The sequence below is a fragment of the Mandrillus leucophaeus genome, unplaced genomic scaffold (assembly GCF_000951045.1).
Source record: "Mandrillus leucophaeus isolate KB7577 unplaced genomic scaffold, Mleu.le_1.0 Scaffold296, whole genome shotgun sequence".
Lineage (NCBI taxonomy): Eukaryota > Metazoa > Chordata > Mammalia > Primates > Cercopithecidae > Mandrillus > Mandrillus leucophaeus.
Genome location: NW_012103098.1, coordinates 2,415,173 through 2,439,304, shown reverse-complemented (window position 1 = coordinate 2,439,304; position 24,132 = coordinate 2,415,173). Strand labels below are relative to the sequence as shown.

Genomic DNA, 24,132 nt, shown 5'->3' with positions numbered 1-24,132 from the left:
CCTGGAAGTTGTAAATTGACCCATCACAATGTAAAGTTCACAATATGGTCCAAATATAACAATGCAGAATTGAATACAGAGGTATACATAACCTTCCTCTTAGAAAACAAAAGAAGTGGGCCAGGCATGGTGGCTCACCCCTGTAATCCCAGCACTTTGGGAGGCCGAGGCGGGCGGATCACGAGGTCAGGAGTTCAAGATCAGCCTGGCCAACATGGTGAAACCCCGTCTCTACTAAAAATACAAAAAGTAGCCGGGCATGGTGGTAGGCACCTGTAATCCCAGCTACTCAGAAGGCTGAGGCAGGAGAACTGCTTGAACCTGGCGGGGAGAGGTTGCAGTGAGCCGAGATCGCGCCATTGCACTTCAGCCTGGGTGACAGAATAAGACTCCATCTCAAAAAAAAAAAAAAAGAAAAGAAAAAGAAAACAAAAGCAGTTACGATTTCAAATTTTTGTGCAATAAAATTAAATCATAATGCAACAGTTAAAAAATAATAATTATAAAAGGAAGCAAACGCACACAAAAACTCAAAATAATGAATAATCTTTTGAACATCCAAATGGTCAAACTCTTCATGCCTACTTTTTTTTTTTTTTTTGAGACGGAGTCTCACTCTGTCGCCCAGGCTGGAGTGCAGTGGCGCAATCTCGGCTCACTGCAGGCTCCGCCTCCCGGGTTCACGGCATTCTCCTGCCTTAGCCTCCCGAGTAGCTGGGACTACAGGCGCCCGCCACCTCGCCCGATTAGTTTTTTTTTTGTATTTTTTAGTAGAGACGGGGTATCACCGGGTTAGCCAGGATGGTCTCGATCTCCTGACCTTGTGATCCGCCCATCTCAGCCTCCCAAAGCGCTGGGATTACAGGCTTGAGCCACCGCGCCTGGCCCATGCCTACTTTTAAACACAATGAAAATGAGAAGAAGCTGAGTGTGGTAGCTCACACCTGTAATCCCGACACTCTGGGAAGCCAAGTCAGGAAGACCACTTGAGGCCAGGAGTTCAAGACCAGCCTGAGCAACACAGAGAGACCTCCATCTCCATTAAAAAAAAAAAAAAAAGTCAGATGTGGTGATATGCCAGGTAGTCACAGCTACCCAGGAGGCTGAGGTGAGAGGATTGCATGAGTCCAGGAGGTCAAGGCTACCATGAGCCGTGATCATACCACTGTACTCTAGCCTGGGTGACACAGCAAGAGTGTCTCAAAAAAAAAAATTTATTTATTTATTTATTTATGTAATGTTTGAGACAGTGTCTCACTCTGTTGCCCAGGCTGGAGTGTAATGGCACGATCTCGGCTCACTGCAATCTCCGCCTCCTGGGTTCACACCATTCTCCTGCCTCCGTCTCCTGAGTACCTGGGACTACAGGCGCCCACCACCATGCCCAGCTAATTTTTTTTTGTATTTTTAGTAGAGACGGGGTTTCACCATGTTAGCCAGGATGGTCTCAATCTTCTGCCCTTGTGATCCGCCCGCCTCAGCCTCCCAAAGTGCTGGGATTACAGGTGTGAACCACTGCGCCTGGCCAAAATCTTTTAATAAATTAAAAAGATAATGAGGAGTTGTCTTCTCAAAATGAATGTTTATTTGCAATGCTAACAGGCAAAGACAAAATGCCGACATCAGTTATCCAAATGTTCTGATTTTTTTCTCTTCCTCCAAATAAAAATAATTGTTTTAATTAAATCACTTAAATTGTGGTTAATCTAAAACTACTGGTTTGATTCAATTATTTTTAAAAATCTCCTCATAACTTTTCATAAGTTTTCCATTCTGAAAATGAACAAATGTTTTAAATGAATTTCAATTTAATAAAAATTTATTTCCCAAGTAAACATCAGTTATTTGGATGTACCCTAAAAAGTACAATAAAAAGACCATTGAGCTTGGCATTAGATGGAGTCTTATGTGAGAAACTTAATTGTCCTGAGCCCAGTTTCATCATTTAAAAATGGATCTAATACCCACAGCCATATTGTATTACTATTTGAGGATTAGCTGAGAGAATACACTAAAAGTACTTAGGACTATGTCTGATGCATAGTAGATGCTCAGCCAGGCGCAGTGGCTCACACCCGTAATCACAGCACTTTGGTAGGCCAAGGTGTGAGGATGATTTGAGCCCAGTCAGGAGTTTGAGACCAGCCTAGACAACATAGGGAGACCCTGTCTCTACAAAAAATAGAAAAAATTAGCCAGGCATGCTGGTGTATGCCTGTAGTCCCAGCTACTCGGGAGGCTAAGGTTGGAGGATCACTTGAGCCTAGGACACCGAGGCTGCAGTGAGCTGAGATCACATCACTGCACTCCAGCCTCAGCAACAGAGCAAGGACCTGCAGAAGAGGAAGAGGGGAGGGGAGGGGAGGAGAGGATGGGAGACAATATTTTCTTTTTTTTGTTTTTTTGAGACGGAGTCTTGCTCTGTTGCCCAGGCTGGAGTGCACTGGGGCAATCTCAGCTCACTGCAACCTCTGCCTCTCAAGTTCAAGCGATTCTCCTGCCTCAGCCTCCTGAGTAGCTGGAATTACAGGCATGCACCACCACGCCCGGCTAACTTTTGTATTTTTAGTAGAAACAGGGTTTCACTGTGTTGGCCAGGCTGGTCTTGAACTCCTGATCTCCTGCCTCAGCCTCCCACAGTGCTGGGATTACAGGTGTGAGCCACCATTCCTGGCCGGGAGACAATATTTTCAAATGCTGTATCTAATAAGGAACTGGTATCTAGAATAAAGAACTCTCAGAATTCAATAATAAAATGATAAACCAATTTTAAAATTGGCAAAGAATTCAAAGTTTATTTCTCCAAAGGAGAAATACTGGCCAAAGTATATAAAAAGATGCTTAAGGCTGGGCGTGGTGGCTCACACCCATAATCCCAGCACTTTGGGAGGCCGAGGCAGGCTGATCACTTGAGGTCAAAGTTTGTGACCAGCCTGACCAACATGGTAAAACCCCATCTCTGCTAGAAAAACTACAAAAATTAGCTGGACCTGGTGACACATGCTTGTAATCCCAGCTATTCAGGAGGCTGAGGCTGGAGAATCACTTGAACCCAGGAGGCACAGGTTGCTGTGACTGTTACAGGGTACTGGGTTTCTTTTTGGTTTGATGCAAATATTCTTCTATGTTTAAACTGATACATAGAATTACTGATTTTCCTAAAATGACAAGAGAACCCACACATTTGTAACTGCACTTTCAGTCTTCTCTCCAAAACCAATATCTCATGTGTGCATATCACTCACCTGGTCCTTTGGCTTTTGTTCTTTGATTAGGGGCTGCAGAGGCTTCACTGGTTCATTTTTTTCCCCAGCGACAATGTCAGAGGACCACGTGGGAATCAGGTTTTCAGGCTGGGCACTGGATTTACTGTTGTTCTGAAGCATCTCCTCTTTCACTTGAGAAATACTGCATATACCTCCTAACTCATTAGAGGCATCCAAGTGTCTTGGCTGATTCTCCTGAACGAAGTCATCACTCACTGAAACCCTCCCTTTTGCAGGTAAGATGTCAATATTTACCTTACTGATTGTGGCTAGTTCTGTGGTATTGCTAAAGTCCTGTTTGCAGGTATGGGCTTTCAGACTGGCAGGTGACTTCAAGGGACCAGAGGCCCTGGGTTTCTCCTGGGACAAACATTTGCCTTCATCCTGAATGAAAACATGTTTGGAAATTATTATAGCACTCCTCATATCTTACACCAAATCAACTCAAAATGCAACAAGAGGTTCCTCAAAAAGTTAAACATGGAATTACCATATGACCCAGCAATTCCACTCATAAGTATGTAATCTAAGGAACTGAAAGCAGGGACTCAAGTAAATATTTGTACACCAATGTTTATAGTAGCTTTATTCAAAATAGCCAAAAGGCGGAAACAACCCAAAAGTCCATCAGCAGATGAAGGGATAAACAAAATGTGGTAAATACTGCCGGGCACGGTGGCTCACGCCTGTAATCCCAGAAGTTTGGGATGCCGAAGCAGGTAAATCACTTGAGGCCAGGAGCTCGAGACCAGTCTGGGCAACATGGTGAAATCCCATCTCTACTAAAAATACAAAAATTAGCCAGGTGTGGTGGTGCATGTCTGTAGTCCCAGTTACTTGGGAGGCTGATGCAGAAGGATTGCTTGAGCCTAGGAAGTGGAGGTTGTAGTGAGCCGAGAGCCCGCCATTGCACTCCAGCCTGGGCAACAGGAGTGAAACGCTGTCTCAACAACAACAAAAAAGGCAAATACATACAATGGAATATTTCTAATCCATAAAAAGGAATGAAGTTCTGATACATGCTAAAACATGAATGACCCTTGAAAACATGCTAAGTAAAATAAGCCAGGCCAGGTGTGGTAGCTCACGCCTATCATCTCAGTACTTTGGGAGGCAGAGGCAGGAGGATCACTTGAGCTCAGGAGTTTGAGACTAGCCTAGGCAACATGGTGAAACCCCATTTCTATAAAAAAAAATACCAAAAAATTAGCTGGGCATGGTGGCAAGTGCCTGTAGTCCCAGCTACTTGGAAGCCTGAGTGGGAGGACTGCTTGAGCCGGGAGGTCAAGGCTGCAGTGAGCCATGATCACACCACTGCGCTCCAGCCTGGTTGACACAGTGAGGTCCTGTCTCAGAAAAGAAAAGAAATAAGCCAGGACAGGGCAGGGAGCAAGCAGGGGCAGGACTGGCACTGTGGCCAGAGATGCTGCTGGGCCGCAAAGGTGATGGGCAGCTGGGAACTCTACATTGAAGGTGCAGAGGTGAGGCACAATGCCCGGAAGGCTGGTAAATTGAATGCTGAGGACAGAAGAGTCTGATGACATAATACTGAATTTCTTTGTTTGGAGTACACATTATGAACTCTTTCGGGAGCATGTCTACAAGCTCTATATGGAAATGATCTGAAGCTGAAAACATTGGCAGGGGATGTGAAAATCAGTCTTCCATGAACTATGCCAAAGAAACAGCTGCCTTCTATTCCCAAAAATGCTTTGCCCATAACTAAGCCTACACCTTCTGCCCCAGCAGCAGAGTCAACAAATGGCATGCATGCTTCCTATAGACTCGTCCACCTGAAATACTCTCCTCTTGCAGAATTTACCTTGGTTGTGGAGCAGATGTTATTAGGTGTCTATGTGCAGCCATCTTATCCCTCTGTATTAAAGTGGTTTGGACTAATAATCATAGAGCATAGACTTTATCAAGATGGCATATTTAGGCAGGCGTGGTGGCTCACACCTATAATCCCAGCACTTTGAGAGTCTGAGGTGGATGGAGCACTTGAGGTTAGGAGTTCGAGACCAGCCTGGCCAACATGGTGAAACCCGTCTCTAACCAAAAATATAAGAATTTGCTGGTGTGGTGCCACATGCCTGTAATCCCAGCTACTCAGGAGGCTGAGGCAGGAGATCACTTGAACCCAGGAGGCAGTTTGCCATAAGCCAAGATCGCACCACCACACTCTAGCCTGGGCAACAGAGTGACTCTGTCTCAAAAAAAAAAAAAAAAAAGATGGTGTATTTAAGTTTGCAGTTTACATCTATCCCTGATTACTATCCAGATGGTGACTATCCATGCTTGATATTCGGTATTCCCATCTTTCACCTACTAGGTGATGCCACCTCAGATGAACTGGATGTGAAGAGAGCATTTGGAAAATGGAGGTGGAATCATAATCAAATTTGGCAAGTACTAACAATATGCAGGGAGAGTTTTCTACAAGACTGATAAAAAAGCCCCCTAAACCCAGAGGCTGCAATACTGTACGAGAAAGATGTTCAGCTTTTTAAGAGTAAAGTGGTTGACAGTGTTAAGGTGTGCATTACTCATTTGTCTGACCAATCTAAAATAGAAGACTCATGCAATTAGCTTTTCTCCATGGAATCCTTCTGTACATGATGAAGCCAAAGAAAAGATGCTGACTCAGAAAAGCCTGAAGAACAGCACAATAAGTGTTCGTGTCGCCGGCCTGTCATAGGTAAAGACTGGCTCAGTACAATCTTTCAGTAAAGAAGAGAAAACAGTAGCAACTTAAGAGATGGTGAATCTGGTACACCATGCACTTTCCTGCTGGACTCTGGACTAGTTCAAGCTGACCAATGGCAATGGACAGCCCAAAAAACAAAACCATGTTAACAATGAAAAAGAAAGAAAGAAAGAAGCCAGAAACAGAAAGACAAATATTGTATGATTCCACTTATATAATATATCTAGAACAGGCAAATCCAAAAAGACAAAAAGTAGATGAGAGCTTACCAGGGCCTGAGGATAGAGGGAATAGAAAATTATTGCTCAATGGGTACAAAGTTTCTGTTTGAAATGATGGAAACGTTTTGGAAGATAGTGATGATGGTTGCATGATACTGTGAATGTAATTAAGGACAATGAATTAAATGCTTCATATGTAGTATTAGACCACATTAACAAAATGAAGGAAAAAAAACACATGATCAACACCCTTATGTGATGATTTTCAGGGCTGTGAAAAAAAAAACACCTTTTCATGATTAAAAAAAAAAATTCAACAAACTAGGAATAGAAAAAAAAATTCATAACATAATAAAAGTCACATATGAAACACCCACAGTAAACATCACATTTAATGGTAAAAGACTGAAAGCTTTTCCTCTAAGATCAGGAACAAGGCAAGAATACCTGTTTTCACCTCTTCTAGTTAATATAGTACTAGAAGTTCTAGTCAGAGCAATTAGGCAAGGAAAAAAAAATAAGGCATCAAAATTAGAAAAGAAGAAGTAAAATTATCTCCTTTTGCAGATGATATGATCTTGTGTATAGGAAACCCTAAAGATTCCACACGCAGAAACTGTTAGAACTAATAAATGAACTGAGCAAGGTAGCAAGAGGCAAAGTCAACATACAAAAAACAGTTGCATTTCTATATACTAACCATAGACAGTCTGAGAAGCAAATTACAAAAACAATTCAATTTACAACAGTATCAAAAATAATAAAATAATTAGGAATTAACCAAAAGGTGAAAGAAGACTCACATAGTGAAATCTACAAAATGGTGTTGAAAGATATGTAAAGAAGACATAAATAAATGGAAACACATCCCATGCTCATGGATTGGAAGACTGTTAACATTGTTCGTTCTTTTTTTCTCTTTTTACAATTGGGCATCTCCTTGAGAAGAGCTTAATATTGTTAATATATTAATACTACCCAGAGCAATCTATAGATTCAATCTAATCCTTATCAAAATCCCAATGACATTCTTTGGAAAAACAGAAAAATCCATCCTAAAATTCAATGGAATCTCAAGCGCTCCCAAATAGCCAAAACAATCTTGAAAAAGAAGAATAGAGATGGAGGACTCATGCCTCACGATTTTAAAACATACCACAAAACTACATTATCAAAACAGTGTAGTATTCGTATAAAAACGGACATTATACATAGAAACCAATGGAACAGAATGGGGAACCCAGAAATAAACCTTCACATGTGTGGGCTAATGATTTTTGACAAAGGTGCCATGATCATTTAATGAGGAAAGGACAGTTTTTTCAACAAATAGTGCTGAAAAAGCTAAATACCCATATACAGAAGAATGAAGTCAGACCTTTACCTAATACCATATAAAAAATTAACTCAAAATGAACAAAAAACCTAAATGTAAGACCTAAAACTATAAAACTCTCAGAAGAAGACATAAGGCAAAGGCTTCACAACATTGGATTTGGCAATGATTTTCTGGATAGGACACCAAAGGCACAGGCAACACAAGAAAAAGACATATTGGATTTCACAAAAATTAAAAATTTTGTGCATCAAAAAATACTATCAACAGAGTAAAAAGGTAACCCACAAAATGAGAGAAAATATTTGCAAAACATGTATGTGATAAGGGATTGACATCTTGAATATATGGAGAACTCCTAAAATTCAACAGCAAAAAATGAACGACCCAACTCAAAAATGGGCAAAGGACTTGAATAGACATTCCTCCCAAAAAGATATGCAAATGGCCAAGAAGCACACAAAAAATGCTCAATATAACTAATCACTAGGGAAATGCAAATCAAAACTACAATGAGATACCATCTCATGCCCATTAGGATGGCTATTACTAACAAATCCCAGGAAATAACAAGTACTGGTGAGAATGTAGAGAAACTGGAACCTTTGTGTACTGCTGATAGGAATGTAAAATGATACAGAAGTTGTGGAAAACAGTACTACAGGTCCTCAAAAAGTTAAAAATAGAATTACCATGTGGTCAGCAGTTCCACTTCTGGTTATATACCCAAAAAAACAGAAATCAGGGTCTTGGCTGGGAGCAGTGGCTCATATCTGTAATTCCAGAACTTTGGGAGGCTAAGGTGGGTGGATCACTTGAGGTCAGGAGTTTGAGACCAGCCTGGCCAACATGGTGAAATCCCATCTCTACTAAAAATACAAAAATTAGCTAGGCATGGTGGCACATGCCCGTAATCCCAGCTACTTGGGAGGCCGAGGCAGGAGAATCGCTTGAACCCAGGAGGTGGAAGTTACAGTGAGCCAAGATTGTGCCATTGCACTCCAACCTGGGTAACAGTGAGACTCTGTCTCAGAAAAAAAGAAAAAAGAAATCAGGGTCTCAAAGAGATACGTGTACACCCATATTCATAGCAGCATTATTCACAATAGCAAAAAGGTGGAAACAACACAAATGTACATCTGCAGATGAACCAGATAAACAAAATGTGGGACACATACAACATAATATTATTCAGCATTAAAAAGGAAGGAAATTCTGACATATGTCACAACATGGATGAACCTTGAGGATATTATGTGAAACGAAACAAGGCAGTCATGAAAGACAAATACTGCATGATCCCCTTATCCAAGGTACTTACACTAGTCAAAACCATGGAGATAGAAAGTAGAATGGTGGGCCAGGCACAGTGGCTCACACCTGTAATCTCAGCACTTTGGGAGGCCGAGGCAGGTGGATTGCCTGAGGTCAGGAGTTCGAGACCAGTCTGGCCAACATGTTGAAACCCTGTCTCTACTAATAACACAAAAAAATTAGCTAGATGTCGTGGCATGCACCTGTAATCCCAGCTATTCGGGAGGCTGAGGCAGGGGAATTGCTTGAACCAGGGAGGTGGAGGTTGCAGTGAGCTGAGATCATGCCACTGCACTCTAGCCTGGGCGACACAGCAAGACTCCATTTCAAAAAAAAAAAAAAAAAAGAAGAAGAAGAAGAATGGTAGAACAGTGATTGCCAGGGACTGGGGTAGTAGGGAATGGGGAGATACTGTTTAAAGAGAACAGAGTTCAGTTTTACAATATGAGAGTCATGAAGATGAGTGATGATGGCTGCATAACATTATAGATGTATTTAACACCACTGAATTGTACATTTACAGACGATTAAGATAGTAAATTTTACATTATGTGTATTTTATCATAATGAAAAAATTAAAATTGGATCGACAACCTAAATATAAGAGCTAAAACTCTAAAATTGTTACAAGAAACTATGGCATAAACCTTCAAGATGTTGGATTTGACAAGGGATTCTTAGCTATGACAACAAAATAAAAAAATAGATAAACTGGACTTCATCAAAATTAGAAGCTTTTGTGAAAAGGACATTATCAAGAAAGTGAAAAAAACAAAAGAAATTTTTAAAAACAAAAAAGAAAAGTTAATTAAAAAGGGAAAGAAAAGACAACCTATACAATGGAGAAAATATTGCAAGTTGTCTGTCTGACAAGGGACTAGTATCTGGAACACAGATAGAGAACTCTTATGACTCAACAACAAAAAGACAAAAATACAATTTAAAATTGGGCAGGGGCTGGGTGATGTGGCTCATACCTGTAATATCAGCACTTTGGGAGGAAAAGGCAGAAGAACTGAACTGCTTGGGCCCAGGAGTTTGAGACCAGCCTGAGCAACATAGTGAGACCCACCTCTACAAAAATAATCGTAACAGTTAGCCAGGTATGGTGGCGTGCACCTGTAGACCCAGTTAATCGGAAGGCTGAGGTAGGAGGATCCCTTGAGTCAAGTTCAGAGGCTGTGGTGAGCTATGATGATGCCACTGTACTCCAGCCTGGGTGACAGAGCAAGATCCTCTCTTAAAAAAAGAAAAAAAAAGCCTGGGCACAGTGGCTCATGCCTATAATCCCAGCACTTTGTTTGGAAAGCCAAGGTAGGAGGATCGCCTGAGCCCAGGAGTTTGAGACCAGCCCAGGCAATATAGAAAGACGTTGTCTCTACAAATAAAAAAATTAGCCAGGCATAGCGGCATGCTGTGGTCCCAGCTACTCAGGAGGCTGAGGTGGGAGGATCACTTGATCCCAAGAGGTAGAAGCTAGAGTGAGCCATGATCACACCACTGTACTCCAGCCTAGGCAACAGAGTGAGACCCTGTATAAAAAAAAAAGGCAAAAGCTTTAGCAGATATTTCTCCAAAGAAGACATACAAATGGCCAACAAGCATGTGAAAAGATGCTGTATGTCATTAATCATTAGGGAAATACAAATCAAAAATACAATAGGATACCACTTTATACCCACTAGGATGGCTAGAATCAAAAAATCAGAAAATAACAAGTGTTGGCAAAGATGTAGAGAAACTGAAACCCTTGTGCACTGCTGATGGGAATGTCAAACGGTACAGCCACTGTAGAAAACAGTGCAACAGTTCCTCAAAAAGTCAAACCAAAAAAAAGTCAAATCAAAAATTACCATTTGATTCAGTAATTCCACTGCTAGGTATGGACACAAAAGAACGGAAAACAGGTACTCAACTACATGTACACATATATTCATAGCAATAGCCAAAAGGTGAAAAAAACTCAAATGTCTACTAATGGATGAATGGATAAACAAACTGTGGTATATCCATACAATGGTAGCCAGACCTAAAAAGAAATGAAGTATTTATACATGCTACATGGATCAACCTTGAAAATATGCTATGTGGAAGACACCAGAAACAAAAGGTCATATATTTAATGATCCTATTTACATGAAATATCCAGGAAAGGTGACTTCATAGAGACAGGAAACACATTGGTGGTTGCCAGAGGCTAGGTGAAGGACAAAATGGGGAGTGACTGCTTAATGAGGAAGAGATTTCCTTTGGGGTGATAAAAATGTTTTGGAACTACATAGAAGTGATGGTTGCACTACACTGTGAATGTACTGGCCACACTTAATTGATCACTTTATTTAACTATTTATTTTTATTTTTGAAACAGTGTCTCATTCTGTCACCCAGGTTGGAGTACAGTGGTACAATCTTGGCTCACTGCAACCTCCGCCTCCCAGGTTCAAGCTATTCTCCTCCCTCAGCCTCCTGAGTAGCTAGGACTACAGGCACACGCCACCACAGTTGGCTAATTTTTGTATTTTTAGTAGAGACGGGATTTCTCCATGTTGGCCAGGCTGGTCTTGAACTCCTGACCTCAGGTGATCTGCCAGCCTCGGCCTCCCAGAGTGCTAGAATTGCAGGCATGAGCCACCGCACCCACCTTAATTGTTTACTTTAAAATGGTTAATTTCGTTACATAAATTTCACCTAAAAAATTCTTAAAAGTTATTACAGCACTGATTTCACGAACATTTTGACAGCCCAATTTGGATAAAGCTAAATCAATCACTTAACCAGTACTCTTTCTTTACAATAAGGAATTAATTGTACAACAGAATCTCTAGTAAAGCATAATCATTTCACATAAAATAATTTGCTTAAATGGCCCATTTTTCTAAGTGCAGTTTCTAAAACACATACCCTTTAAAAAGAAACATACCATTATATATGTCTGGGAGCCCTCAGAAGAGTGTGGTTGGGGGTGGATTACTTCATGATTTGATTCTGCCTTTCCGGAAACCACTGTAGCAAAAGGCTTGGATTTAGAGTCACCATTTTTAATGTTACTTTTGGAGGTTTTTCTTTATGAAGAAGAAAAGAAAGAGTTATTATCAATATACTGAAGATTATGGGTTTTTATGTATAGGTGGAAGTGTGTGTATACAATGAATTCCCTTACAGAACTGCACCATTTATAGAGAACAGTTTTCTAAAAATCTAAAGGGCATCCTACAAAACACCTGACCAGTAGTCTTTGAAAGAAACAAGGTCATAAAAAATAAAGAAAGTGAGAAACGATCACAGACCCCTGATTAGATGTACTATATCCTGGATTGGATCCTGGAATAGAAAAGAGATGTTAGAGAGAAAAAACTGGTGAAAGCCAAAGAAAGTCTGAAATTTAGTCAATAGTAAGACTTTTCTTTTTTTTTTTTTTTTTTTTTATTGAGACAGAGTCTCACTCTGTCACCCAGGCTACAGTGCAGTGGTGTGATCTCAGCTCATTGCAACCTCCACTGCCTGGGTTCAAGCAATTCTTGTGCCTCAGCCTCCTGAGTAGCTGCGGCTACAGGCGTGTGCCACCACGCCTGGCTAATTTTTTGTATTTTTTTTTTAGTAGAGATGGGGTTTCGCCATGTCGGCCAGGCTGGTCTCAAACTCCTGACATCAGGTGATCTGCCAGCCTCGGCCTCCCAAAGTGCTGGGATTACAGGCATGAGCCACCACGCATGGCCAAGTCAATAGTAATATTTCAATGTTGGTTTCTTAGTTTTGACAAATGCATCAGGGTATGTAATCTAGTAATCACAGAAGAAATTAGATGAGGGGTATACAGGAACTTTCCACACTATCTTTCCAACTTTTCTGTTTATACAAAATTATTCCAAAATAAAAATTCTGTGGGAGACTGCCTCACATATGGGAGTACCAGGTTAATTTTCATTTTCAAATTTTACATGTTTGTAATAATACCACAACTGCTTGGCTAACTTTGAGAGTAAAACTGATTGGTATACTTAATGCTGACTTTAATAAATGTATACAGGAATAATATCCCCAACTATTTTAGCATGTCAGTTCTAAAACTGGGCTAAACCTCTGGAGAATTCAAGACAAGCATGGAGATCAGTGCACTGGAAGGCCAAAGTTCTGCTTGGTGGGAAATTATATAGACAATGTACACAAAAAGATGGTTATTCTTTAATTTTTTTTTTTTTTTTTTGAGACAAAGTCTCGCTCTGTCGCCCAGGCTGGAGTGCAGTGGCCAGATCTCAGCTCACTGCAAGCTCCGCCTCCCGGGTTCACGCCATTCTCCTGCCTCAGCCTCCCGAGTAGTTGGGACTACAGGCGCCCGCCACTGCGCCCGGCTAATTTTTTGTATTTTTAGTAGAGACGGGGTTTCACCGTGTTAGCCAGGATGGTCTCGATCTCCTGACCTCGTGATCCACCCGTCTCGGCCTCCCAAAGTGCTGGGATTACAGGCATGAGCCACCTCGCCCGGCCAAGATGGTTATTCTTTATTCCCTCAGGAATCTGTAGCATTGCCACCTCTCTTTCCAAATTTAACATGCCACAAGGCAAGAGGAGAAGCCAAACAGATTGTAATAGTTTTGCCCAGCCCTAAGTCTTAGATCCTGGAACACCTGTTTAGTAAAGGCAGGACCTGCAAGTCAAAGCAAGGAATTCTCTCGGGAAGTTATATGAATGAAGAGGGAACTTTATGCAAGCTCTCAGAAATGTGAGCACTACTTTTTAAATATTACCATATTACATAGTAAGACATATAGGTTTCTTAGATAATCTCTAATTATAATATGATTTCTAAAACATATGCCCTCTTTTATTATTTGGCTGCTCCTTGAGAACAGGGCTAACTCATAGGCAGTGAACCCAGAGTCGTGCATGTGTCCTTTTAAAAACAATTTACACTATATGTCTTAGAACCCTCTGAGGAATATGACAGTGGTTCTCCAAATTTCTGATTTTAGCAATTAAGCAAATTTCAACATGTATTTGAAGACTGGGAGAAAATGCCATGCCAAAAGTGCTACTTTGGCATAAAGATCATTTTGGGCTAAGGTTCTTTAAAAAGTAAGTGTAAGCTTTGGGAGGCTGAGGCGGGCGGATCACGAGGTCAGGAGTTCAAGACCAGCCTGGCCAACATGGTGAAACCCTGTATCTACTAAAAATACAAAAATTAGCCGGGCACAGTGGCGGGCACCTATAATCCTAGCTACTGGGGAGGCTGATGCAGGAGAATTGCTTGAACCCGAGAGGCGGAGGTTGCAGTGAGCTGAGATCATGCCACTGCACTCCAGCCTGGGTGACACAGCAAGACTCCATCTCAAAAAAAAAAAAAAGTAGGTGCAAGAAGGATACTCTGACCTTCCCTTTTTCTTCCAGAAAGCAGAAGATAAAACTCCCATATGAAATATGTCCTCCCTGTATCAGAAGGAAAGTAACATTCTTATTATTAAGAATGGAAAGCTGAACTGAGAGAATTCTATAAACAGACCTTATTAAAATAATTCTTATCTTCCTCTCCACATAGTTTACTTTTCCACAATTCCCTCTCTTTGTTGAATCAAGCACAAAAGCATTTAGGTTTTGCCACTTCTTTGGGTCTTCATTTCCTTATGAGGGCTCCTGTGTCACATAAAACTTATTCAGGTATTAAATAAATCTATATACTTTTCTCCTGTTAAATTGTAAGTTTAATTCTCAAACTCAGCCAAAAAACCCTAAGAGGGTAGAATCTTGCCTCCTCTACATATGTAATCAGGCCATTTTATTTCTTGTTTTTTAAAAAAGAACCCACCATTAATTCTTGCATATGAATATTATAGAAGCCACCCTCTTTTACCCCATCTATTTAGCCCAGCAATTTGCAAGGGAAGTAGCTTACATCTTTGTGGCCTCCAAAAAGAAGGAGATTTGCCGCTTTATATAAGGCTGCCTCAGGATGCTCCTCACAGACGGCCTTTCTTCAGGCCTTTTACTCAGCATTGTTCTTATCAGTTCTGCCAACTCTGGGCTGTAATCCCTTGGCATTGGTGGCAGCTACAAAGAAAAATAATACTGTAATTATGACTAATGGTCTTGTGAAACAAAGTAAAAGCTGATAGAGGTTTCCCAATATTTATTTATAGTCATATATCCACATAAGCAGAAAACAATCAGTATGTTAGTCTACAGGAAGTGTACTGGTATCCCAGTTGTAAGATAACAAGTTGTAAAATTATAAAAGTATATCCTTCAACCCAGCAGTCCCATCTGATGACACTCTCTCAGAAATAAGAGTATGAGTTTCCTAAAGACTTATGTACCAGGATGTTCAATGCAGTACTGTTCTTGCAGTAGTAAACAACTGGAAACATAAATGTCCCATAGTGGATCTGTGGAATAAATTATCATACATTCTTCTTATAAAGAAGAAGAAGCCAGTCACAGTGGCTCATGCCTGTAATCCCAGCACTTTGGGAGGCCAGGCGGGTGGATCATGAGGTCAGGAGATCGAGACCATCCTGGCTAACACAGTGAAACTCTGTCTCTACTAAAAATACAAAAAATTAGCTGGGCGTGGTGGCGGGCACCTGTAGTCCCAGCTACTTGGGAGGCTGAGGCAGGAGAATGGTGTGAACCCAGGAGGCAGAGCTTGCAGTGAGCCAAGATTGCGCCACTGCACTCCAGCCTGGGTGACAGAGTGAGACTCCATCTAAAAAAAAACAAAAAAACAAAAAACCAAGACTTGTAGGTACCAACTTGGAAAGATGTCCCTCATGTATTAAGTCAAAAAAACAAGTTATGTACCATGCAAACAGCCTGATTCCATTTCAGTTTAAGAATCTGTGGGTGTACGTGTACACATGCACACACACACACAGAGTTATGTCTGTATAAAGGCAGGAAAAAAACAGAAAGGCCATGTACCAAATTGCCAGCAATGGTCATCTTCCAGGGAATGGGAATAGAAGGAGAAGAGAATTTCACTCCCTTCTTGTTTGATTCTTAAGTAGTGGCATTATGGGAAAATTTTACTTTTGTGTATGTTTTTCAATATGTTTCAAATTGAAAAATTAAATGAGTTGTGGGATAGTATTAAAATCAATAGGTGATTCATGGCCTTTAAAACTTAACAGTACATTGGCCAGGCGCGGTGGCTCACACCTGCAATCTCAGCATTTTGGGAGGCTGAGGCGGGCACGTCACCTGAGGTTCGAGACCAGCCTGGCCAACATGGTAAAACACCATCTGTACTAAAAATATAAAAATTAGCTGGGCATGGTGACACGTGCCTGTAATCCCAGCTACTTGGTAAGCTAAGGCACGAGAATCACTTGAACCCAGGAGGTAGAGGTTGCTGTGAGCTGAGATCATGCCATTGCACTCCAGCCTAGGAGACAAGAGCAAAACTCCATCTCAAAAAAAAAAAAAAAAATCCCTTAACAGTACACGGATGCCTGACACTATAAAGGCAACTAGCCTCATGGAACATACAAAGTCGGTCACTCTGGAGTCTATATCAGACACAATGCTTTCTGTGGTTCTTAACTAGTTATTGATTATTGTGATGATTATCAAAGGAACAACAAGTTCAAACAGAGTAAACTCATTTTAAATGTAGCTCATTCAATCATAGGCTGCTTAGAAGAAGAGATAAATAGCCTCTCAGGGCATCTGCACATCCTATGACTATAGGCATAGGTTTTCAAAAAGCCAATTCTTTTCAGCCATTAAGCCATCTTACAGATTAATATTAAGAAATGATCCATCAATCCCTTTCCCTCTAGTCTGACCTTCCCCACAGAGGGGACCCACCATTGTTAACTATCAACCCAATATCAATAATTACTCACTGACTCATCAAAATCATCAATGATTTTGCTAGTAGCTATTTATAAAGCTGCACTATAGAAATACTGGTCAATTAGTTCTAGATTATTCTTTACCTTTCCTTCAATAATCCGATAAACTAAAGAATTCATATCTTTTGCATTGAAAGCATGCTTCAGGGTAGCCATTTCATAGACACAGCATCCTAGAGCCCAAACATCAGACTAGAAAATAAAAACAGTAAATGGTTAAATGTCAGAATAGCTTATTTACATTTTTTCCCCTTTAAAAAAAGAAAACATTTTCCTTAAACCAATTCATAATTATCTGACTTAACTAACTTCTGAAATTACGAGTACTAGGTAAGCCAGCATACAGAGCCCAATTCTACCTTATAGTTGTAGGGTTTGTTTGAGAACAATTCAGGGCTCATGTAGTAGGGTGTGCCAATGAGTGTGCTAGCCATGTCACAGTGGTTCTCTAACACTCGGGCAATTCCTAGGTCCCCCACTTTGATGATGTTTGTTCTTGTTAGGAAGACATTTTGAGTTTTCAGATCTCGATGAAGGATGTGTTTTTCATGTAAATACTGAGGAAAGAAACAAGATTTTATTACATATAAATAGACTCAATTATGTATTTATTCCTGGCCTATTATATACCATCAGCAATGGCATGAGTTACAGTCTTTGACCATAAAGAGTAACCAACCATACAATTCCTTATTCAACAAACAAATACCTACCAAACATCATTGCTTTATAATCTCTAAATAAAAGGTCTAATTTACAATATTTCAAACGAGAAAATTAAGTTCCATGCATTGACTTACCCAGTACACATCAAAACTGTTCTCTGGTAGCTTGACAATTAATACATTTTGGGACTACATGAATCCAGTTTAACAATATGTTTACAGGCCAGGCGCATTGTTCAGCAGTTTGGGAGGCTGAGGTGGGCGGATCACTTGAGGCCAGGAGTTCAAGACCAGCCTGGCCAACATGGCAAAACCCCATCTCTACTAAAGAAATACAAAAATTAGCTGGGCATGGTGACACATGCCTATAATCCCAGCTACTTGGGAGGCTGAAGCATGAGAATCTTGAACCCAGGAGCGGGAGGTTGGAACAAGCCATGATTGAGTCATTGCACTTGAATCTGGGCGACAGTGACACTCTGTCTCAAAAAAAAAATGCTTACAAACTCCCACTGAAGGTAGGCAACTTATACAAAGTCAGACACATGAAATCCTCAGCTTAATAATATTTTCAAGTATAGCAAAAGCATTTTTATTTAGAGGAAGTATCTCAGAATTTAAACATGGTCAATTAATTCTGGACAAGTCTACCCAGTTCCAAAATAATATTTCATAAACAGTCTTGCTTTTGAGTTACATGCATATTAAAACACAAACTTGTAGGAACACTTATTCCATCTTATAGAATGAAGTGCTGCCCAATTCTAAAAAATAAAAAAAAAGAAAACTTATTTTGCATTTCCATCTACTGTACCCCAGCAGGGTGACAGATGAAATCACTTGGGCATATCAATTAGCCTAGCTACCTTTCAGCATGACACAACTGACCAATGGATAACAAACATAGTCACTCTTTGCTCTTGGTTGCCTCAGGGTCCTTAAAATTGACTTTGCTATAAATATTAAATGAGTGGGCTTCCCCTGCAATTAGATATGAAATCTAGGTCTATTTTAATATAGGTATCAGTTGCTTAGAAAAGTTCCAATGCTACAGCAAGAGTGACTGGGTCAACTTTACAAATGAATTTTCCAAAAAATACATTTCCATATGTAAGTATCTGAAGAAAAATTTTCCTAAAATACACCTGCCATCTTCTTGTCATCTGGGAACAAGCTAGGATGCTATTAGTCTACACAGTACCTGCAAAGCCATGGCGATCTGTACAAACCACTCTACCACCTGATTCTCAGGCAGAAGCTGCCCTTTCTGCTCCTTAAGCTTTCGGTACAGATCACCTCCTTCACAGAAGCCCATGACGATGTAGAGCAGACCATCTCCTCCTTCCCATGACTCCTTGTAGGTGACAATGTTGGGATGCTTCAACTGAGACAAGAGCTGGGCTTCCTGTTCAGCAGCTCGCCGCTCTCGGCTAGAGGCATTTTGGAGGTTCAGTTTTTTGATGACATACTAAAAACAAAACATGTATTTTTACAACGTGCAAATAAACACAAGATTTGTGGCCTCAGAGTTATCTAAGGGCTCTCAAGAATATCCTCAAAACCAACCTTGTAGAGCCTGTCAGATAACCTATTCATTTTGTTTTTCACCAAGTACAAAATCGGGGAAAATATTTGCTATTATTAATGATACTTCTTATAAGTTAGATTTATAGCACTGTAAGGCCACAAAAATATTACCTTTCCATCTGCATTTCACAATTTCATTAATGACTAAAAAAAGTGAGTTCAAGATAACATACTATTGGATCAATTATAAAACCTGTGTTAGCAATTTCTTAATGTCTGGTCGTACACAGTGGCTCACGACTGTAATTCCAGCACTTTGGGAGGGCAAGGTGGGTGGATCACCTGAGGTCAGGAGTTCAAGACCAGCCTGGTCAACACGGTGAAACCCGTCTCTACTAAAAATACAAGAATTAGCCCGGCGTGGTGGTGTGTACCTGTAGTCTCAGCAACTCGGAAGGCTGACACAGGAGAATCGCTTGAACGTGGGATGCAGAAATTGCAGCAGTGAGCTAAGATCGCACCACTGCACTCCAGCCTGGGAGGCAGTGCAAGACTCTGTCTCAAAAAAAATTAAAAAAAAAAAAAAAAAAAGAAATTTCTTAACATCTAAACTCTCCCAAAAAGGTGCATAAAATATGGCCTGAATATACATTTGCAGACAGAATAGTCCATGGATTACATCAGATACTCAAAGGGATCCATGGCCCCATAAGTTTAATAGTCACTGATCTTCAGCATAGAAAATTATTCACTTAAAAGAAATCGATAGCCTCTAACACCTAATACATTGCCCTCAATCATTTCAAAGACTATACAATTCATTTCTTCAACACATACATAAATGTGTTTTGTGAAGTGTAAACTAAAGCTCAAATAACTAGCTATTGCTAGTTCCCTATTATCAGCCCCAAAATCCAATGATTCCCCCAATGCCTACTGAATAAATCTCTTATGCATGAGCTTGTGTTCCAGGCAAAGCAACTAGCACCAGTGACAAGGAGAACAGGCAGTTGGGCCCTATATTTAACGGGGACATCTCCTCTCAGCTTGGCTGGAGCAGTCCTATTGTCCTGGTGTAACTATTGATAGTGCCTCCTTTCAGTTTCAAAATTGTCCCAGTTTGTACAATACATTATATTGTCACCCTATTAATATACCACATTGAAGAACTGGTTCATTATCCTGAGGGTAATGGGATAAAGTGTTTTAAAGAAAGGAGGAGTGACATCAGATTTAAATTTTAGAAGGATCACTAAGGCTGCAATGAAAGTGATGGATTGGAGAAAAGCAAGTCAAGTAGCAGCGACCAGTTGGGAAACTGTGGCCATAGCCTAGCTAGAGAAAACAAGGTGTCCTGGATTAGGGTGGTACCAATAGAGATGAGAAGAGGCCTACTGTCTTAGTGATAGATAAATATAATCAGTGTTGGGGTGCGTGGGGAGGCTTAAAAATGACTTCAGGTATCCGACTTGGGCAACTGGTGGGTTGGTGTCGCTATTCACTGAAACGGAAGACATGAAATAAGGTTTAGCGGGAAGAAAATGAGTCCGAGTTTTAAGTTGAGTCCAGCAGTCTACAGTAGAGACGTTTGAGGCCCATTATGCAAGGAATAATGCTTGCTAGGCGCTGTGTTAAGTCCTGGGAATGCATGATACCTGCTCTCATGAGATTGTCGGGGGTGGGAGAAAGGTGTGTAGATCAAGCATGTCAATTAATACAACAAAGAAATAGATATGCAGAGACTGAAAATTTTTCATAAAACGAAGAATCGTAATTAAAGAAAATGAAAATTAAAAGGAAAAAAATTAATACAACAAAGAAGTAGAGGAAGTTCTGGGCGCATATTACAGGGAGGCCTGGCCTCATCTTGGTCTGGGACCATCTCCCTGAGGAAATGCCATCCGAGATGAGCCCCTTGCGACCACTCCCGATCTAATCTACCGGTAGGCGCCCTCGGCGCACCTCTGCCCGCCCCCGGCCCTTGCCGGGCCTCACCCCTGCAGACCTGCTTGCCGTCCCGCCGGTGCTTCACAAGCGTCACCTCTCCGTAGCTCCCCTTGCCCACGACCCGCAGGTAGCAGTAGGCGGCCAGGGGCATGTTCCCAGCGCTGGCCCAGAGTCGGGATGCGGCGGCAGCGGCGGGTAGGGCAGCGGGCGGCAGCAGGAGGCTCGGTTCATGCCCTAAAGTGTGCAGTGGGGGCGGCTGTTGAGGCAGCCAGGCCCGGGCGGGATCGCAGGGTCCCAGCCCACGACGACGCCGCTGCCATAGCGATCCGGGCCGGGAGCAGTCCTGCGCATGCTCCTGCGTCCCCAAAGGACCGCCATAGAGCGGACGCCACGAGCGGCCAGAGAGGTTTCGCAGCCCCGGGAGGACCCACCATAGAGCAGAGGCTCCAGGAGGCCAGAGCGACTTCTCCAGGCCCCGCGTGCTATCTGTTAGTCGGTTCCACCGTCCGGGTCCCCGCCACGGCAGAGTCAGGGAAAGCTTCCTCTTATTGTGCACTTGTTTGTCCTAAGCCCGTTACAAGTATTGTTCGTTCATTCTACGAATATTTATTGACTGCCTATGTGCCAGGCCGACAAAGCCCCTGCCCTCCTGGAGCTCATGTTCTAATGATTGGTGACAGACTGTACCAGTAACATTTGCTGTATCCGCTTTATCACATGCCGTCTCTGCATCCAGCAATCCATCCTATTTTTTGATACATTCAAAGTAAATTGGAGATGTCAGTACCTTTCATCCCTAAAAACTTTCGCCTGCTGATTGAGAACTACAAAGACTCCTCAGCAGTTAACGACTGCCCTAACCACCGCACTAAGAGACCTGACTAAACTCTAGCATGGCGTTATGCTAAGTTAATAGCCTAAGGGCGGATCTCTAGGTGGACCTAGGCCCCTTTAAAATGTCCGCCCAAGAAAGCTCAGGGGTGCCAAAAGAATTCACCATTTGTTCCAGCCAATGCCTCCCTTTTCTAGACCGCTTTTTTTTTTTTTTTTTTTGAGACAGCGTCTGACCCTGTCACCCAGGTTGGAGTGCAGTGGTGCAATGGTGCTCACTGCTGCTTAGACTTCCTGGGCTCAAGCCATCCTCCCAACTACAGGCACACACCTCCATGCCTGGCTAATTCTATTTTATTTTTTTCAGAGACAGGGTCTCACTAAGTTCCCCAGACTGGTCTTGAACTCCCGGGCTCAAGCAGTTCGCCCACAATGGCCTCCCAAAATGCCGATATGTGTGCCATTGTGCCTGGCGTCTTTCCTTTTTATGGCCAAATAATATTCCATTGTATATATATACACCACAATTTGTTTATCCATTCATGCAGTCATGGACACGGATAGCTTCCATCTTTTAACTATTGTGAATAATTCTGCTATAAACATGGGTGTACTAATATCTGTTTGAATCCCTGCTTTCTTTTTAATTCATTTGGGTATACACTCAGAAGTGAAATTGCTGGATCATATGCTAATTCTAGTTTAATGTACTGAGAAACCACCACACCATTTTCCACAGCAAACTGAACCGTTTTACATTCCCATCAGCAATCCACAAGGGTTCAAATTTCTCCTCATCCTTGATCTATTTCTTGATAGGAGATTTGGGTGTATGGATTTGTCAAAATTATCTAATGCTAAATTTAATATTTGCACATTTTCCCTCAAAGCAAATTTCATCTTCACTAGAAAACCAAACAAAAAGAACCATAAATAAAGATTGAACTCTAGTTAATGATATTATTAAAGATAAACAGGCCGGGCGTGGTGGCTCATGCCTGTAATCCCAGCACTTTGGGAGGTCAAGGTAGGCGGATCACGAGGTCAGGAGATCAAGACCATCCTAGTTAACACAGTGAAACCCCATCTCTACTAAAAATACAAAAAATTAGCCGGGCGTGGTGCTGCACACCTGTAGTCCCAGCTACTCAGAAGGCTGAGGCGGGAGAATGGCGTGAACCCAGGAGGCGGAGCTTGCAGTGAGCCGAGATCACGCCACTGCACTCCAGCCTGGGCGACAGAGCGAGACGTAAACAAAGCCAAGCATTAAAACGGTGAAAATAGATTTTATTCAGTAACTACTGGCGGTAGGGGAAAGAGCTGAACTCCATTCTATTTGTGCAGAGGTGATTGGGCATTTCAAAGGAAGAATAAGGGAGTAGGCAGGGGAGCAAGCAGGGGCTCACTTAGAGTCTGGGAAGTGAAAAATTAAAAGGATTGGTTAGCGTAAATGTGATTAGGCCAACTGTGTCTGCTAGCTGGCAATCAGGGAAGTCAGGATTCTATTCTCCCACATAGACTGGGAGACATGAGCCCTACCTTTCTGATGATTACATTTCAAAGGAATGGATTTCAGGTCCTTGAGAAAGACATTCCTAGGATGTAGGAAATACATAGGTATATATCTCAGAGGGACAGAAGAAGGATTTGTAATTGTAAGCTTTTTAAAGTTAGTGCTCTAGAGGCGGCACACTATGACTCACACCTAATCCCAGCACTTTGGGAGGCCAAGGTGGGAGGATCACTTGAAACCAGTCTAAGCAACACAGTGAGACCCCCTTCTGTACAAAAAATTATAAAAATTAGCTGGGTGTGGTGGTGCATGCCTGTAGTCCCAGCTACCTGGGAGGCTGAGGTGGGAGAATCAGTTGAGCCCCAGAGGTTGAGGCTGCAGTGAGCCATGATCCTGGCACTACACTCCAGCCTGAGTGACGGAGTGCGACTCTGTCTCAAAATAAATAAATTTTTAAAAAGGAAGGATGTTCTGACGTGCTACAACATGGATGACCCTTGAGGACATTATGCTAAATAAAACAAGGCAGTCACAAGAGGACAAAAGTATGATTTCACTTATGTAAGGTACCTGTAGTAGTCAAAATCACAGATTCAGAAAGTAGAATGGTGGTTGCCAGTGGTTGGGGAGAGGAGGGAGTTGGTGGGTAGTGTTTAATGGGTGCAGAGTTTTAGCTGGGGAAAATGAAAAAGTCCTGGAGATGGATGGTGGTGATGGCTGCACAACATGAGTGTACTGAAGCCACTGAACTGTATTCTTAAATATGGTTAAATAATAAATATTATGTTCTGTATATTTTACCACAATAAAAAAATTGTGGCGCACTGCTCCTGTAATCCCAGCTACTCAGGAGGCTGAGGCATGAGAATCACGTGAACCTGGGAGGCGGAGATTGCATTGAGCCAAGATCGTGTCACTGCACTCCAGCCTGGGCAACAGAGCGAGACTCCTTCTCAAA

At 41.7% G+C, this 24,132-nt stretch overlaps 1 protein-coding gene and 1 pseudogene across 3 annotated transcripts in view; one reads left to right on the top strand and one right to left on the bottom strand.

Moving 5' to 3' along the window:
- The window catches only part of NEK4 (NIMA-related kinase 4), a 90,945-nt gene extending 69,767 nt beyond the window's left edge, over positions 1 to 21,178 (bottom strand). Inside the window, exons 1-8 of one of the 3 annotated variants that reach the window (XM_011986203.1) lie at positions 20,889 to 21,178; positions 18,558 to 18,824; positions 17,051 to 17,248; positions 16,776 to 16,883; positions 14,732 to 14,886; positions 11,765 to 11,906; positions 3,246 to 3,650; positions 2,470 to 2,471 (exon numbers count right to left, since the gene is read on the bottom strand). In XM_011986203.1, coding sequence (XP_011841593.1) covers positions 2,470 to 2,471; positions 3,246 to 3,650; positions 11,765 to 11,906; positions 14,732 to 14,886; positions 16,776 to 16,883; positions 17,051 to 17,248; positions 18,558 to 18,824; positions 20,889 to 20,981 — 1,370 coding nt within the window. In that variant the 5' untranslated portion in view covers positions 20,982 to 21,178. The remainder of the gene's footprint in view (positions 1 to 2,469; positions 2,472 to 3,245; positions 3,651 to 11,764; positions 11,907 to 14,731; positions 14,887 to 16,775; positions 16,884 to 17,050; positions 17,249 to 18,557; positions 18,825 to 20,888) is intronic. The other 2 variants (XM_011986204.1, XM_011986205.1) reach the window with 2 other exon arrangements.
- Positions 4,843 to 6,021, top strand: LOC105543993 (annotated as a pseudogene).
- Positions 21,179 to 24,132: the final 2,954 nt, after the last annotated feature.